The sequence below is a fragment of the Poromitra crassiceps genome, assembly GCF_964638095.1.
Source record: "Poromitra crassiceps genome assembly, chromosome: 1".
Taxonomy (NCBI): Eukaryota; Metazoa; Chordata; class Actinopteri; order Beryciformes; family Melamphaidae; genus Poromitra; species Poromitra crassiceps.
This window is the reverse complement of record NC_139623.1, coordinates 75,318,072-75,334,811: the sequence shown is the minus strand read 5'-3', so window position 1 is coordinate 75,334,811 and position 16,740 is coordinate 75,318,072. Positions and strand designations below refer to the sequence as shown.

Genomic DNA, 16,740 nt, shown 5'->3' with positions numbered 1-16,740 from the left:
CAGATTAGAGAAAGGTGAGGAAAAACAGCAGAAGAAGCCCCGTGATGAAACGGAAACCGATGCTGGAGCCCGAGCCGTATAGATTGCTCTGGCTGGAGCTAACGTTAGCTGCGAACAGCAGTCAATCCGCTCCCACAACTGAGCCCCTCTGTCTCTGCTGCATAGTTTCTCCACACGATTAGCCACCAGAAAAGCAGCACCCGACGCCGAAGGGCCAAACCATTCTCAGCAGTCCGGTTTGGCTTTTCAGTGTCACGCTGGGAGCCGGCGCACAAAAACGGAGCGCTCCGAAAATAGACGCTGGGTGTGTGTTAGGCTGTGTGTTAGTGTGGGGATGAGTTTCTCCAAGCTCCGCCGGCATGCAGGCTGTGTGTTGGTGTGGGGGTGAGTTTCTCCCAGCTCTGGCATGCAAGCTGTGTGTTGGTGGGGATGAGTTTATCCCAGCTCCATGCAGAGATTCGTCGCCTGACACACGCAGCAGAGCGAGCAGAGCCATCAGAGACACTCCCAGGAGGAGGAGTTTGCAGTTGAGGGGGGTGGGGGTGCTGTTTTATTGAAGGAAATTACTGTTCAGATGTTTCAGGTCAGAAAATATTAGCTTCAGAGTCAGTGATTTGCTTGAAATGCTTCATTTCACAAAAGGCTCATTATCTCAGCTTCTAGTCTGAAACGTCTGTTTTTGGTGAAATCAACCTATCTTCTCCGGCTGATAACTAAAGAACGGAAAATGATATCAATAAACTTTTTTTTGCTGATGATACAATAGAGTCTCATCGTTCTTTGTGCGTGTTCGGTGTTTACAATATCACACAATATTCTGTGGGCCTCGAGAAATCATTGAAAACGCTCTGAAAGGGCTGGCACTGGGAGCATCCGTTTTCCAAAAGTGGCTGGCACTCAATGAGTTATTATTATCAAGTAAAATTGGAATTGATGCTTTTAGACTGAAAATATGGAAGCAAAAATGGTAGCATCTCCCCTAGTAACTGGGCAGAAAATGAGTACTAGTTCATCAAGCAAGGCCGGTGACACTTTACAATACTGTAACACAAAAATTGGGTAGTTACTGAGGAACGAGTCAGGAACGAACCATTAGTTCATGATTAGTTCATGAATAGTTATAGTTCCTTAATGGTAGTTACCAGTAAGTAATGATTACTTCCTTTAAAAAAAAGGTTCATGAGTAGTTAACTCATTGAGTGCCAATGACGACTATAGTCGTCAATTGCGTTTTTTGACGGTGGGACGTGGATCAAAGCCTGATGCATCTCCTGTAAAAGTATGGGGGATTTTGAAGGTGTAGAAGCTATTTTACGGACCCATTAGGTGGCGACAGTGCTCTCCGGATTAGAGAAAGATGAGAAAAAAGAGTAGAAGAAGCCGTGTGGGGAAACGGAAATGCTGTAACGTTAGCTGTGCCTGTGAACAGCAGCCAATCTGTCCCACAATTGAGCCCCTCTGTCTCCGCTGCGATAGCCCCTCCACATGATAGTTGCCAGAAAAGGAGCACGACACCAGCGTCTTTCTGAAAAGCCAAATCATTCTCAGCTGGAAGCGCTGGGAGCCGGCGACAAAAACGGCGGAACGATGTGAAAATAGAGCTGGGTGTAGCGCACTTTGAAACATGCAGAGCAAACGTGCAGCAGAGAGCCACCAGAGACACTCCCACGGAGGAGTTTGCAGTTGAGGGGGGTGGGGCACGTAGGGCACCATACAACACGTACCGACCCGGACAGCAGGCTCGATGGACAGATTGGCAAACAAGCTAGAATACCTGATGCCCACCAACTGTAAATCAAGACCAGCAAGCAGTGGTGTAGTCTACCTTTTTTCAGAGGGTATACTGTGACTCTGACCTCATTGACTAAAAAGGACGCCTATTTAAAAGCGTGGGTAAAGGCAAGGCTTGGGTGCTGTGTGTGAACGTAGGGTAACACACAGAGCGCACAGGGTGAATTTTATGAATGGAAATTGAAAACGATATGTATCATAGCGCATTTCCCAGTGCGCATACGCAAATCTGAGTCATTAAGCAGTGTGTATACTGCGTATACCTGCGTAGCACGTAGACAACACCCCTGCCAGCAAGTAGGTGTAGGGTCTGCGCACGCAGGGGCCAGCGCTGCTGGTTGCAGCTAAAAAATATTATTTTGTCATCAAAATTCCTTTGTTTTCGCTGTTTTATTGAAGGAAATTATTTTTGAGGTGTCACTACATCAGAAAATATTAGCTTCAGAGTCAGTGATGTGCTTGAAATGCTTCATTTCACAAAAGGCTCATTATCTCAGCTTCTAGTTTGAAACGTCTGTTTTTGGTGAAATCAACCTATCTTCTCCGGCTGATAACTAAAGAACGGAAAATGATATCAATAAACTTTTTTTTGCTGATGATACAAGAGAGTCTCATCGTTCTTTGGACGTGTTCGGTGTTTACATAGTAATATCACACAATATTCTGTGGGTCTTGAGTTATCACTGAAAACGCTCTGAAAGGGCTGGCACTGGGAGCATCCGTTTTCCAAAAGTGGCTGGCACTCAATGAGTTAATGGGTAGTTCCTTAATGACCCTTAATCGTAGTTCCTTAAAGATCCTTAATGGTAGTTACTTAAGAACTGACCATTAGTTACCATGTTAACGAACCAGTAAGTAATGATTACTTCCTTAATTTTTTTTCGCTAGTTCATGAGTAGTTAATGGTTACTCATTGACTAATGATGAACTCCCTAGTAACAACTAAGTATGATGGTCTGCTTTACTTGAGGGGGCACAAACATCGTAAGTAATAGTGAAGTAATCATGAACTAATGATTAATTCCCTAGTAACATCTATGGTAACTAATAGTCTGTTCTTAAGTAACTACCCATTAACTACTTATGAACTAGCGGGAATTTTTTATTTTTTAAGGAAGTAATCATTACTTACTGGTTCATTAACATGGTAACTAATGGTTAGTTCTACCATTAACTACCACTAATGATCTTTAAGGAACTACCATTAAGGGTCATTAAGGAACTACCCATTAACTACTCATGAACTAGCGAAAAACTAATGGTCAGTTCTTAAGTAACTACCATTAAGGAACTACCTATTAACTATTCATCAACTAATCATTAACTATTCATGAACTAATGGTTAGTTCCTGACTAGTTCCTCAATAACTACCCATTTTTTGTGTTACAGTATTGTAAATTGTTACCGCAAGGCCATTATGGGGCAGGACATGCGTTTGTATGGAGGTAGCACAGCAAATGCATCTCCAGGAGGAAGCAACACGGTGCGCCAAAGTACTTTCTCAAGCTAAGTAGGGGCAATGGATGAGCTGCCAAAGTGCAGAGAAGAAGCAGTTCATTGCAGCTGGAAGGAACTTCGTAAGATGGAGTCCTTACCTGTTAGGAGAGAGAGTCCTATGCAGCAAATGAGTTTTAAACGTGATTGTGGACAAGCCAGGGATAATTTATAATTGAGTAGACGTATGTTGAGGCAGCTAAAGCAGGCTAGGGATTACGAAATGCAAGCAGACATAGGCAAGCAGCTTACAGTCCTGCCAGAGATAGTCGGCAGCAGATCAGAATGTGCATCATGGCCTAACGCTCAGCCGTCTGTTTACTTGGAGCTCACTGTGTAGTGGGAAAGCACGTCGGTGGACCAGCTGTGTAGTGGGAAAGCACGGTTGACCAGCTGTGTAGTGGGAAAGCACGTAGGTGGACCAGCTGTGTAGTGGGAAAGCACTTCGGTGGACCAGCTGTGTAGTGGGAAAGCACGTCGGTGGACCAGCTGTGTAGTGGGAAAGCACGGTGGACCAGGCCTGAGTTTGTTCTGTGTAGTGGGAAAGCATGGTGGACCAGCCCTGAGTTTGTTCTGTGTAGTGGGAAAGCATGGTGGACCAGGCCTGAGTTTGTTCTGTGTAGTGGGAAAGCATGGTGGACCAGGCCTGAGTTTGTTCTGTGTAGTGGGAAAGCACAGTGGACTAGGCCTGAGTTTGTTCTGTGTAGTGGGAAAGCACGGTGGACCAGGCCTGAGTTTGTTCTGTGTAGTGGGAAAGCATGGTGGACCAGGCCTGAGTTTGTTCTGTGTAGTGGGAAAGCATTGTGGACCAGGCCTGAGTTTGTTCTGTGTAGTGGGAAAGCACGGTGGACCAGCCGTGTAGTGGGAAATCACGGTGGTGGGTTTTTTCTGTGGACGCTGGCTGCTGTGGATTTGTAGCCATATTTCTACCGGTTTAATCCCAGAAATGGTAAAATGGCCTGCATTTATATAGCGCTTTTATCCAAAGTGCTTTACAGTCAGTAGGTACATTCACCCATTCACACACCGATGGCGGCAGGTTACGAGCAATTTGGGGTTCAGTGTCTTGCCCAAGGACACTTCGACATGCAGACTGGAGGGGCCGGGAATCGAACCACTGACCTCTTTTATCCAAAGCGATTAGTGGACGACCCGCTCTACCTCCTGAGCTAAAGCTGGGGCACAATAGTCTGCATTGTTTTGCATTTCTTTGCTTTTATGCAGTTTTTGGTGGCCAAAACTTTTGTTGAATAATTGTTTATCATTATAAACTATATATATATATATATATATATATATATATATATACAGTATATATATATATATATATATATAATGTGTGTGTGTAATTAATTTAAAACTAATGAATTTAAGACTAACCATAAAAATGTACATGAACTGAAACAGTATTGTTGACTTTTTAGATAGTTAATTAAGAGAAAACAATATTTGATTTCCTCAAATTGCCACAACAATAAGCAGGACACTGTAGGGATTTGAACCCCACTCCTGGTAAAACCAGGCATGCCAACCACCAGTGTTTTTGTGCTAAGCTGTGCTTTTTGAGGATATATGGCCGGTAAAGCAAAACCTGCATAAGCAACAACATGAGTTGCCACTCTCAGGGAGGCCGTCATCATCGGCAGCATACTCACAAAGTGCTCAATCCCTGTGCTGCACTCCAGGTAAGGGGGGAGGAGAGGAAGCCTTACATTTTGCTAATACTGTTAAGGTGCTCTTACACTCGAGCAAAGCTCCGTGGGGGTGGGGCCCCGCGAGTCTCCGTGAGTCTCCGTGCAGACTCGCGCTGGGGGTGATGCCATTATACTCAGAAAGTGATCAGCATGTATTGTACAATGGTGAGAACAGCCCGTGAAAAGTCGCAATGAAACTCTGTGCAGTACTGAGTGCGCTTTCACTCTCAAACGACCGCACATCAGCACATGAAGGACTCACCAAACTTGTTTTTACTGAAAGCCGTTTTTACTTCTGAGCCCTGATAGCCTACTACTCTGTGCTGCTTTTAATCTCTTAATATCTTAATACTCTCAACACAACACATTTACTTGGTGAAATGACTAAACACGAACAGTTGCAAATCTAAGTTTATAGCCTACCACATGGGTCAAGAAATGTGGCGAAAACACAGCTCAGTGTTCAGGGTTCAGTGGCTCGAAAGCGGACATGTTTGGAGAGAAGCCGTGCGCTGCTCGCGCTGTGAGGAAAAAAATGCCGCACCGCGCGAGTGCCCGACGGAGCTAGCGAATAACCACGCCCAACAAATTTACGTCATTTGACGCGCCCGCCCCTCGCTCCACCCACGCGCCCTTCACGGCAGGGTGAGCATAATTCCCCCTATATATTTCAGTTTTCCTTGATGGCCTTTTATTTTGTAGTTTTGCAGAGAAGTTAAACCAATAGTTGTCATTTTCAGATATGACTGCATGTTTGTTACTGCTTGGGAGGAAAAAAGTGCAGTGAGTGGCAGCATTTCATACCGTCCAGGTGGAAACTGCTGCAGGGAAGAGCGAGGCCAGCACTGATGACCAAGAAGCAGGGGCATCACCCATCACTGCCAGGTAGAACATGGCACTGGAGTCAGAGAAGAGGAGAGAGAACACCATTACATCATATTACATCCTCGGTGTGTGTAATTAATTTAAAACTAACCATAGAAATGAACATGAACTGAGACAATATCGTTGATTTTTTTTATATAGAGTTAAGAGAAAACAATATTTGATTTCCTCAAATTGCCACAACAATAAGCAGGACACTGTAGGGAGTTGAACCCCATTCCTGGTAAACCAGGCGTGCCAACCACCAGTGTTTTTGTGCTAAGCTGGGCTTTTTGAGGATATATGGCCGGTAAAGCAAAACCTGCATAAGCAACATTGACCAGGTAGAACACGGCACTGGAGTCAGAGAAGAGGAGAGAGAACACCATTACTTCAAATTACATTTAATTTGTGCTATATGAAATAAATCTTTCTCTATTTAAAATGGGCACTGATATAATGCTGCGCTGGAGTCAGAAGAGGAGAGAGAGGAAGCCGCATACACAGAACTTTCAAGTTGCCTGTCCCTCTCATCTTGGGATTGTGGTGGAGGTCACAGAGCCGGATGAAGATGGTCAATCACACAGCAGCAATCTGGCCACTGGGCAAGCGGGGCACTAGTTGTGAGTGCCTCTTCACACTCTCCACCCCTGGAGTGAACTGCTTTCTCTTTACCTGAACCTCCCCACGCCCAGCCTGGGAGGAGCCAGAGAAGCTCGGGTCATGAAGTGAGACTGGACACAGTATCTTCCTCCAAGCCCTCGTCGTCTTCTTCCTCACCATCATCCACATCCCTCTGAGTCAGGGTTCACATTCAGGGGCTCCAGGCTGACTCAGCAGGTAGTCAACACCAAGCAGCTCTCCTATGAAAAAGGAACACAGACAGACAGACAGACAGACAGACGTGTTATTAGTTCTATTTAAAGCATTCTAGATCATGGCTGACCAATTTGGGGCCCATGGGCCAAACTTGGACAACGCTCAGTTTGTTTTGGCCCTCCATGGTTTTGAAATGGGAAAAAAACATGGTGATACTTTCACCATATGAAACTAGAATACCTATTTTAGATTTAGAATGTAGATTGTCTATAAAATAAAAATGTAATGTGATTTCAGATAACGTCAACATTTATTTTTAGCCGACGGCCCATCCATGCAATTACTTTTGGCGCTTAATAGGGAAGAATTTGGGCACCTCTGTTCTCGATTGTTTAATTTTAAATATGAGAGTTGTATATGTATCATGTTATGAGTGTATGTTTTGCTTTGGCCATGGGAATGATACAAATGAAGCCTCGTTGAACTTAAGTTAGAACACTGAAAACACACAAACCGAAAGTGTATGCTGCCAATATCAATTAGACATACCAGTATATTTGGCAGATGGCTTGAAGGTTGACCCAAATGCCCGGCCAAACACCTTCAGGCTGTTGGTGTTGACACAATGGGCCACATCTAAGGAGTAGGTGAGGGATGATGGCTTGCTGGTCACAGTGGGGTCCCTGATCCTCTATATGACGGGTTGAAGGCTCAGGACTGATTCTGCCTGACTGATCCTGGACACAGACTGCAGAGAGAGGAGAGAGATTTATTTATACACACACACACACACACACACACACACACACACATAGGTAAGGTGAGAGAGACAGGTCAGGAGACAGAGCGACATGTAGTTTTAATATCATGTAGCTTTAATATGTCACTGTAAATATTAGATTTAGTGAAATAATTTGCAGAGGTGCAGTGCAGCCTATATTATCTTTGAGTTAAACTGAATATAGTCATTTAAAAAGCCCAACTGGCAACAGTGTGATGATAAGGATACATGTGGTTATCTGAAATAACCCAGGTTAGCTAATGATCCTCAGTCCCTGAAGTCAAGCAGCTGGAGTCACTTATTAGTCATAATGTACTACTACTACTGTCCCATTTTTGGGTGAAGTAAATATGCAAGCAAGAGTCACACATGCCACACTTTACATGTCACTGTTTTAGTGTTGATAGCACAGGGTGTTTAGCCTTTGCTGGTGGGGAGACAGGCATACATTTACTTCTCCAGGCATGATAGTAATGTAGGCTACTGAATGTGATAGTGCATTGAGCTGTGACAATGCAGCACCACATACACTTATCAATAGCAATCATAATAACGTTAATGTCACGTTACCTTCGGCAGCTTTTTAACTTTGAACCGTAGTTGCGAACAACTATTAGCTAGCCTGGGTTGTTTAGCTACTGTAACTAGCCTTTAGCAGTCCGGTGAGCCGGCGGGGTATCTGTGCTGGGTTGAAGGCGTTTCAAACAGTGGATATTCCATAGAGTGCAGCGATCACAGCACACTGCCTTCAGACAGTTATTTTACAAACTGAGCTAGGACCCAAACATTAGCATAACATGTCACTCGTAGCTAGCTGCTAGCGATGCTATCTAGTGATACTAACTGAAGTTGCTGGCCAACCATAGACTAAAATATAGGGACAAAGCAACACACTCACTCAACAACAAAATGATAAAACGACTGTGCGGCGGATGAAAGAATAAGGTGTAGTCTATAAGAAATAAAAACGTCTAAACTTACTTTGATCATCAGACTGCCAGATGAGGCTTTGTTTTCCAGAGTAGAGGGGAGAGGGGGCGTGAGAGGAGAAGCAGCAGCAGGTGATTGGTAATGTGTCCATCTCACATTTGGAGGGAGATTGGTTTACATTGGACTGTGAATAGGTGATTGCCTTACGTCCTTTCTCACATTGGACTTCATATCGGACTGTGAATACGGTGATTGGATGATGAGATTGGAATTTTAGGCCTCCGTGCGGACCTCAGGTAGAGCTACAGCCGCCCAAGAGAAAGAGATTTGTGGACAGGGCCAGAAAGGCAGCTTCTGAAACACACAGCAAAAGAGCATCCCGCAGCTCTGGCTGAAAGGAAAGGACACCAGCTGTCTAAAATATAGAAATCCATATCGTTACTAAGATTCAGCAGTTTACCTGATGGCATAGTCACAGAGGCCGGTAGACATATACAATCCTCTCAGCTCCTGCCTGGCTAGTATGATTGCTTTATGCAGTTAAGCATACTGTTATAATAGAAACAGTAAACTCCCCCTTCTTTCATCCCCTAACATCAAAGTCGGGCTGGACGATATGACTCGAATATCAGGATTATTTCAAACTTTTACCTCAATTACGACTAATGAATGATTATTTATTTTATATACTTTTTTTTACACTGCCCTCATAGTTCTCTGACAAGGTCTGTGCGACTGTTTGTTTGCTCTGTGTTTTCGCTCATGTCCTCCTCCATGCCGACAGCTTCGCTTTGAGTGAACGCCTGAACGTGGACTAACGTTAGTTGGACGGGGCGGAGGCATGTGACTGAACATGATGTATTTCTTTAGGGAGACAGTTCATGAATGCACACATTGTGGGAAGCATTGACTGAATGAACATTATTTAATTTAATTAATTTAATTAATTGACATGAGCAAGATTAAGTCGTTTAGAGATTCTAAATGTCAGTTTTGATCATATTTTCCCTACATGCCTATGTAGGGAACTAGCTTTGATGTAGGGCCTACATCAAAGCTACCGGTAGTTCCCTACATAGGCATTCACCCCAAGTAGCTCAAGGGATGGTTACATCAGATCTCATGTATTTGTGAATGGTCATCTGTATGCTTCCTCTCCTCTCTCAGTCTGTACATGTTTCCAAAAAGCCTGGATGTGAAATTTAACCAGCATAAATTTCCCTCCACCAAGCAAAGTTCAAGTTAGAGCTATGGGACTAAAAGTTCTCTCTCTCTCTCTCTCTCTCTCTCTCTCTCTCTCTCTCTCTCTCTCTCGCTCTCTCTCTCTCTCTCTCTTCCCCCCCCTCCCCCCACACTGGGAATACCAGAATACTGAAGAGGGAGGGAGAGAATTGACTTTAAAAAAATGTAAATAATCATATCAATAAGTGAGCAGCCTTGCCTTTTATTTATACCCTCTGCACTCGTCTTTCTGTCATTAATCTTCAGCCAAAAAATATTGATAGAAAGAATACTTTTCTTTTTAGTATTTTTTTTCTTCTTTTTCCTTTTTTTACATTTGATCGAATGGGGAACACCACTTAATTAAAGGAATAATTCCCATCGCATCAAATGCAAGTGTGATTTTTAATCAACATTTCCACAGATTAACTCGTATGCCACTTTAATTATTAAGATAATAACTTGTCTTCAACATTTTTGTTCACTCTACCAGATTTTGAGCAGAATTAAATGAAAGCATTTCTCTATTGCATTGCCCAAATGATTCAGTAAGAATCATCTGTGTCTCAAGCTGCGGAGACCATAAAAATGATTTATGCGTGTGCATAAATGTACAACAGGTCTGCACCCCCATATACACATTTAACAGTCTGTTATTATCACGTTGACTTGTACCTATGTTGTCCATGCTTTAACAAGCTTTGGGTCTCAGTCTATTGCTCTTGCTCACCCCACAGGTAACGAGTTTGGCCATCCTGAGTGGCTGGACTTTCCTCGCAAAGGCAACAGCGAGAGTTACGCCTATGCCAGACGGCAGTACAACCTAGTGGACTCAGAGGCCCTCCGGTACAGACAGCTGTATAACTTCGACAGAGACATGAACCGCACTGAAGACAAGTACGGCTGGCTTTCAGCAACGGGGGTAGGATAAACGCACATGAACACAGATGTATGTTCTCATGTTTTTCTTACCAACAGTTTGTAAACCAAATGTTCAGGATCCATGGAAACTATAATAGTGCAGATTAAATGGGGGAAAAGTGCAGTAAACTTCTCACACATGAAACTCCCTTGTCGAGTCTTTGGTTGTAATAGAAGACCATATAGGCATTTATACCATGGTCTGGGTGAATACTAGTTTCTGATTGGCCGGCAGGTCTGCATTAAAACCGTATAACGCACATGTAGTCCGGCTCAAGTCTAATCACATGTTGTAAATTCATCCTCTCCCAAACCTGCACAGCTGTTGAATCAAACAGCACAGTAACGTTATTCAACTCACTATCTCAGCTTCTATGAGCTGAGCGGACTAACTTCCCTGCACCATACCAGCTCATATCCAAGGTTCGTCCTATTTACAGGAACAGCAAACAATGTTTCCATTGCATGAGAAGCCGATGGGATGGTTACGCTTGTTCCAGGTATTAGTCAGTTCCAGGTAAGTGTTGCTAGGTAAACAGTTAGCGAGGGGTTTGACACGGAAGTAGGCTATATCAAGGCCTAGCAAAAAACTTAAGATTTTGATTGCTAAACTTGCACCAAAATTTCACGAATGATTTTATTTTATATTGTTGTCAAATGACCATGGTATAAGCGGGATAATCAACTCCTAGGTGTGCATTACGTGGCGTCGGTTGGTTATTTGCCTCCATGTCGTGCATTAAAATCGTATAATGCACACCTAGATTATCCCTTACATATATGACATTATGATATGACACATTGTTTGATTGGAAAAAGTGGAAAAACGAGCACACTCAGAGAGTCAAACATAAAGGTCCGGTGCAAGGCACAAGCACAATAGCAAAACGTAGAACAAGCCAGCACACGAGATGTCCTTTCTTTTGTCGTTTTTTATTGACCTCAGTCCGGGGTGGGTACAGCACAAACAAGTTTCGGCACTAGTCCTTCATCAGTGTAGTGACACTGATGAAGGACTGAGGTAAATAAAAAACGACAAAAGAAACGACATCTCGTGTGCTGGCTTGTTCTACGTTTTGACATTGTTTGATTGGACCATTTTATGTGGAAAAGACAAGTCAATTGGATTTTTGTTAGGGATGCACGATATGGATTTTTAGAGCCGATACGATAACCGATAAATATATTCTTCTTGGCCGATAACCGATACGATATAACCGATAATTATTATAATAAAAATAGATTTTTTCAACCTGTATTTTATGCACACCTGGGGTTAAAAAAGGGTTAGGGTAGATGTATGGATGTAGTGAGCATAGCTCTGACCTAACCAAATCTAACTAACATCACTGTGAACGCAAAACAAAGAAAACTTCTGATATAATATGATTGTTTTAATAAAGTGTATCACTCAATTATAGTCAATACAAAAATAAAGGCTTTTATAGAACGGAAAGCCAAGCTGCTTAGTCTGCAGATAAAACACAATGACAAAAGGCATAGTAATTTAGACTCTTATTGTCATACTGATCTGTTCAAATTTTGCATTGGTTCCAGTTCTCAGTGAATTGTAGCCTGGGCCCAATGAATGGGGCAGGCATATATACAGTGCATGGGCAGGCACTATAAACCATCTGTGTCGTTTCACTTTTTACTGAAAAATGCTGCCACCAGATTAAAGAAAAGACACTATGTGATGTTGACTGACTGATGCTTTTTATGTAGCCTAATGTGCGCGACTGCGCCTTTGTTTTCATTATTGGCTCTGTTAGATGCCTCTGTCCAGCAGCTATGCTAACTAGCACGGTTAGCTTAACGTTAGCGAGTGGTTTTTTGGAGTTAAATACACAATCCCTTGATGTTTCATTTCGGGTAAAGGGGTTTCCATTAGTTTCTATAAGTTTACGCAAGCTCTGTGTATTAAGTGCTTTTGTGGGGCTGTTTGATGACAAGCCACAGACTGTAAATGTCACAGTTTGCCAAGCGGACGAGCCTGCAGGGTAGGCCCGCTACGACTGAGCTAATGCTAACACAACTCGCTAACACAAACAACAAACATATCCGCTGCATCATCGCCAGCTTTGGTTTAACGTAATGCCAGCTTAGATGTTTCCCCTCCTCTCGGAACCTGTGTGGGACATGGATTGCAAATTACAGTAGCTTTCTGATCATTGTGAAACTGAAAAACAGCAACACACTACACACTGGCAGCAGCCATGTTTGTGTCGCAGCTGTGATGTCACGAATGTGCGACAACAAAAAGCTCCGCTTCCGAGGCAAAAAATAAACAGGATTATTATCGGATAATTTATCGGAAAAAGGCCATTATCGGAATAATAAATAATAACGCAAAATGGCCATATCGGCCGATAATTTATCGGTCCGATAATTATCGTGCATCCCTAATTTTTGTATGGGGACTTTGGTTAAATGCTTGAAATAAGTTTATGAAACAGTGAAGTTTGTGTTCACTCAGCAAGGTCATCTTCACGAATGAGGACCAACGTCCACGATTTTGAGAAAACGCTTCAAAAGTCATAAAAGTGGTCCTCATTTGTGAAGATTATCTTGCTGAACACAAACGTTCAAACGTTTCATAACCTTTTGTTACTCTATTATAACTGGAATGTTGTGTGGGAATTGTGTTCAATCAGCTATTTTCAGATGTGTTATAGAGAGCCGCAGGAATGAGTCTGGAAGTATACTTACTGGTTCCTGAGAGGAAAAGTCTATGGGATTTAACATGGGGGCGTTTGCTTAAATGCATAAAATAAGGTCTGTGCTTAACAAAAGTTTATGGGAACGCGAATTTGGGTTCAGCATGATCATCTTCACAAACGTGAATAACTTTTATGGCTTTTGGAACATAAATGCGTTTTTTTTAAGGCGATTTTTAGAAAACACTTCAAAAGGCATAAAAGTTATTCATGTTTGTGAAGATTATCCTGCTGAACCCAAATTCGCGTTCCCAATAAACTTTTGTTAACCACAGACCTTATTGTATGCATTTAAGTGAAATCCCCATTCTAAAACCCCATTGACTTTTCCACTGGAGAACCAAATGGCGGCGATTTCTGGATAAAGCCTACAAAAATACATCATCCCTGCGGTACTCTGTCTATTGCAGTGTGTCTATTGCAGGGGGTAGAGAGAGCTTGAGAGAACACACAGCTACAATGTAACTTTGACATGACATTTCCTAAAAGGACTAAAGCAACTATTATGTTAAAGGTCCCATATTATAGGTATTAAAAAAAAATGCCATCTCTTTATATACCTACTGTATATGATCAAAGATGTTTAATGAAGACATCGTTAAAATTAGGTGAATTCAAGTTACTGCATTTTCTAAAATCCATCCTTTTTTCCAGGCACTTTCCGTTTGCAGCATGTGAACTGGAAAGCCTCCAATGAGCAGGTTCACCTCATTTGAACCAGAGAAGCTGTTGCTGTCTGCTAATCAGGGTCCAACATTGAGATTGTTCTGCCCGTTTAACTTTTATTTGCAAAATATCACGAAGGACATTATTGTTATCCTGAGCCATTGTATATTTGAAAACAACACCATTAAAACATGAATAATATGGGACATTTAAAAGCAGTAAATGCAGTATTCAGCCCTACTAGATACCAGCAAACCACTACTATATATCCAGCAAGACAGGCGACTGATGCTGTTCTGAGCAGTGAAGGAAGCCATGCCCCTTCTCTGTGTTGTGAAAACCAGGCTTGTTGTTTCCAAGCCTGTCCAAGCACTGGTCCGTCCGCTTGATCCTTGGTGCGTGTGGTGTTGGGCGTTTCAATATAGACAGAGCGACCCAGGCGAGGATTGGTGTGTGGCGTTGTGTGTTTAAAAATAGACAGAGAGCGACCCAGGCGAGGCTTGGTGCGTGTGGCGTTGTGCGTTGTGTGTTTAAAAATAGACAGAGAGCGACCCAGGCGAGGCTTGGTGCGTGTGGCGTTGTGCGTTGTGTGTTTAAAAATAGACAGAGAGCGACCCAGTCGAGGCTTGGTGCGTGTGGCGTTGTGCGTTGTGTGTTTAAAAATAGACAGAGTGACCCAGGCGAGGCTTGGTGCATGTGGCGTTGTGCGTTTATAAATAGACAGAGAGCGACCCAGGCGAGGCTTGGTGCATGTGGCGTTGTGCGTTGTGTGTTTAAAAATGGACAGCGAGCGACCCAGGCGAGGCTTGGTGCATGTGGCGTTGTGTGTTTAAATATAGACAGAGAGCGACCCAGGCGAGGCGTAGTGCATGTAGCGTTGTGTGTTTGTAAATAGACAGAGAGCGACCCAGGCGAGGCTTGGTGCATGTAGCGTTGTGTGTTTGTAAATAGACAGAGAGCGACCCAGGCAAGGCTTAGTGCGTGTGGCGTTGTGCGTTTATAAATAGACAGAGAGCGACCCAGGTGAAGCTTAGTGCGTGTGGCGTTGTGCGTTTGTAAATAGACAGAGAGCGACCCAGGTGAAGCTTAGTGCATGTAGCGTTGTGTGTTTATAAATAGACAGAGAGCGACCCAGGCGAGGCTTAGTGCGTGTGGCGTTGTGCGTTTATAAATAGACAGAGAGCGACCCAGGTGAAGCTTAGTGCGTGTGGCGTTGTGCGTTTGTAAATAGACAGAGAGCGACCCAGGTGAAGCTTAGTGCGTGTAGCGTTGTGCGTTTATAAATAGACAGAGAGCGACCCAGGCGAGGCTTAGTGCGTGTGGCGTTGTGCGTTTATAAATAGACAGAGAGCGACCCAGGTGAGGCTTAGTGCATGTAGCGTTGTGTGTTTATAAATAGACAGAGAGCGACCCAGGTGAGGCTTAGTGCATGTAGCGTTGTGTGTTTGTAAATAGACAGAGAGCGACCCAGGTGAAGCTTAGTGCATGTAGCGTTGTGTGTTTATAAATAGACAGAGAGCGACCCAGGTGAGGCTTAGTGCATGTAGCGTTGTGTGTTTGTAAATAGACAGAGAGCGACCCAGGTGAAGCTTAGTGTGTGTGGCGTTGTGTGTTTGTAAATAGACAGAGAGCGACCCAGGTGAGGCTTAGTGCATGTAGCGTTGTGTGTTTGTAAATAGACAGAGAGCGACCCAGGCGAGGCTTGGTGCATGTAGCGTTGTGTGTTTGTAAATAGACAGAGAGCGACCCAGGCGAGGCTTGGTGCATGTAGCGTTGTGTGTTTATAAATAGACAGAGAGCGACCCAGGCAAGGCTTGGTGCATGTAGCGTTGTGTGTTTGTAAATAGACAGAGAGCGACCCAGGCGAGGCTTGGTGCATGTAGCGTTGTGCGTTTATAAATAGACAGAGAGCGACCCAGGCGAGGCTTGGTGCGTTGTGTGTTTAAAAATAGACTGAGAGCAACTGTGGTGAGGAATCATAACTCTAACTTCATATAACCAATACAAACCAGAAGGTGAAAGTATTAGAAAAGATTTATTTACAAAAACAATGTTGCACAGAGCCCTGTGGTTCAGTCCCATCTCTTCTCCATGGGGACTGACCCCTCCTTCCTGTTCGTCACTTCCTTTTATAGACTTCTTACTGAAGTCCCACAACAAAGAGTAGCTTTATGCATATGCACTTAGCGCCCCCTACGTCTAGGAGGAGGTATTACAACAACCTCTAAATTCTCTCCACACGACCCAGGCGAGGCTTGGTGCGTGTGGTGTTGTGTGTTTAAATATAGACAGAGAGCGACCCAGGCGAGGCTTGGTGCATGTGGCGTTGTGCGTCTAGTCACTACTAGACTCTAGTACACACATAGGCCTTGGCCACACTGATCCGTGGTGTCTGTCCGTGTGCGTTCGTTTCTCTGTTCACTTCCATTCATTTTCAATGACAGCTGTCCGACTGTCCGTGGAGCACTCAGAAGCGTACGTATCCAGAAAATTTGCATACGTTTTGATGGACAGAAAGTTGAAGAGGGATGAACTTTTTCTGGATGGACGTATCGGATGGTCGGATGGTCGGATAGTCACTGTCCGTTTAGCCAATCAGAGTCAAGGTCTCGAGAGGAGGCGTTCCAAGATTTGTTTCAACTTTTCAAAGAAGATGGCGGCCGAGGCGGTGAAGGAGAATTAATAACGTACTTGCTTGATTTTACACAGCAGAGCCGAAATTGTAACATAGCAACGTTGGTCCACAAACGTTGCTATTTTACAATTTTTTGGGAGATCGGGTTGCAGTCAGACAAAGAGGAGTGCACAGACACTCCCCCAGCCACAGTCACACACAGACCC

At 43.7% G+C, this 16,740-nt stretch overlaps 1 protein-coding gene across 1 annotated transcript in view; it reads left to right on the top strand.

Moving 5' to 3' along the window:
• gbe1a (glucan (1,4-alpha-), branching enzyme 1a) overlaps positions 1 to 16,740 on the top strand; it is a 308,612-nt gene that overhangs the window by 234,532 nt on the left and 57,340 nt on the right. The window contains exon 13 of the mRNA XM_083635195.1: positions 10,333 to 10,517. Within this exon, the coding sequence (XP_083491321.1) occupies positions 10,333 to 10,517 (185 nt within the window). The remainder of the gene's footprint in view (positions 1 to 10,332; positions 10,518 to 16,740) is intronic.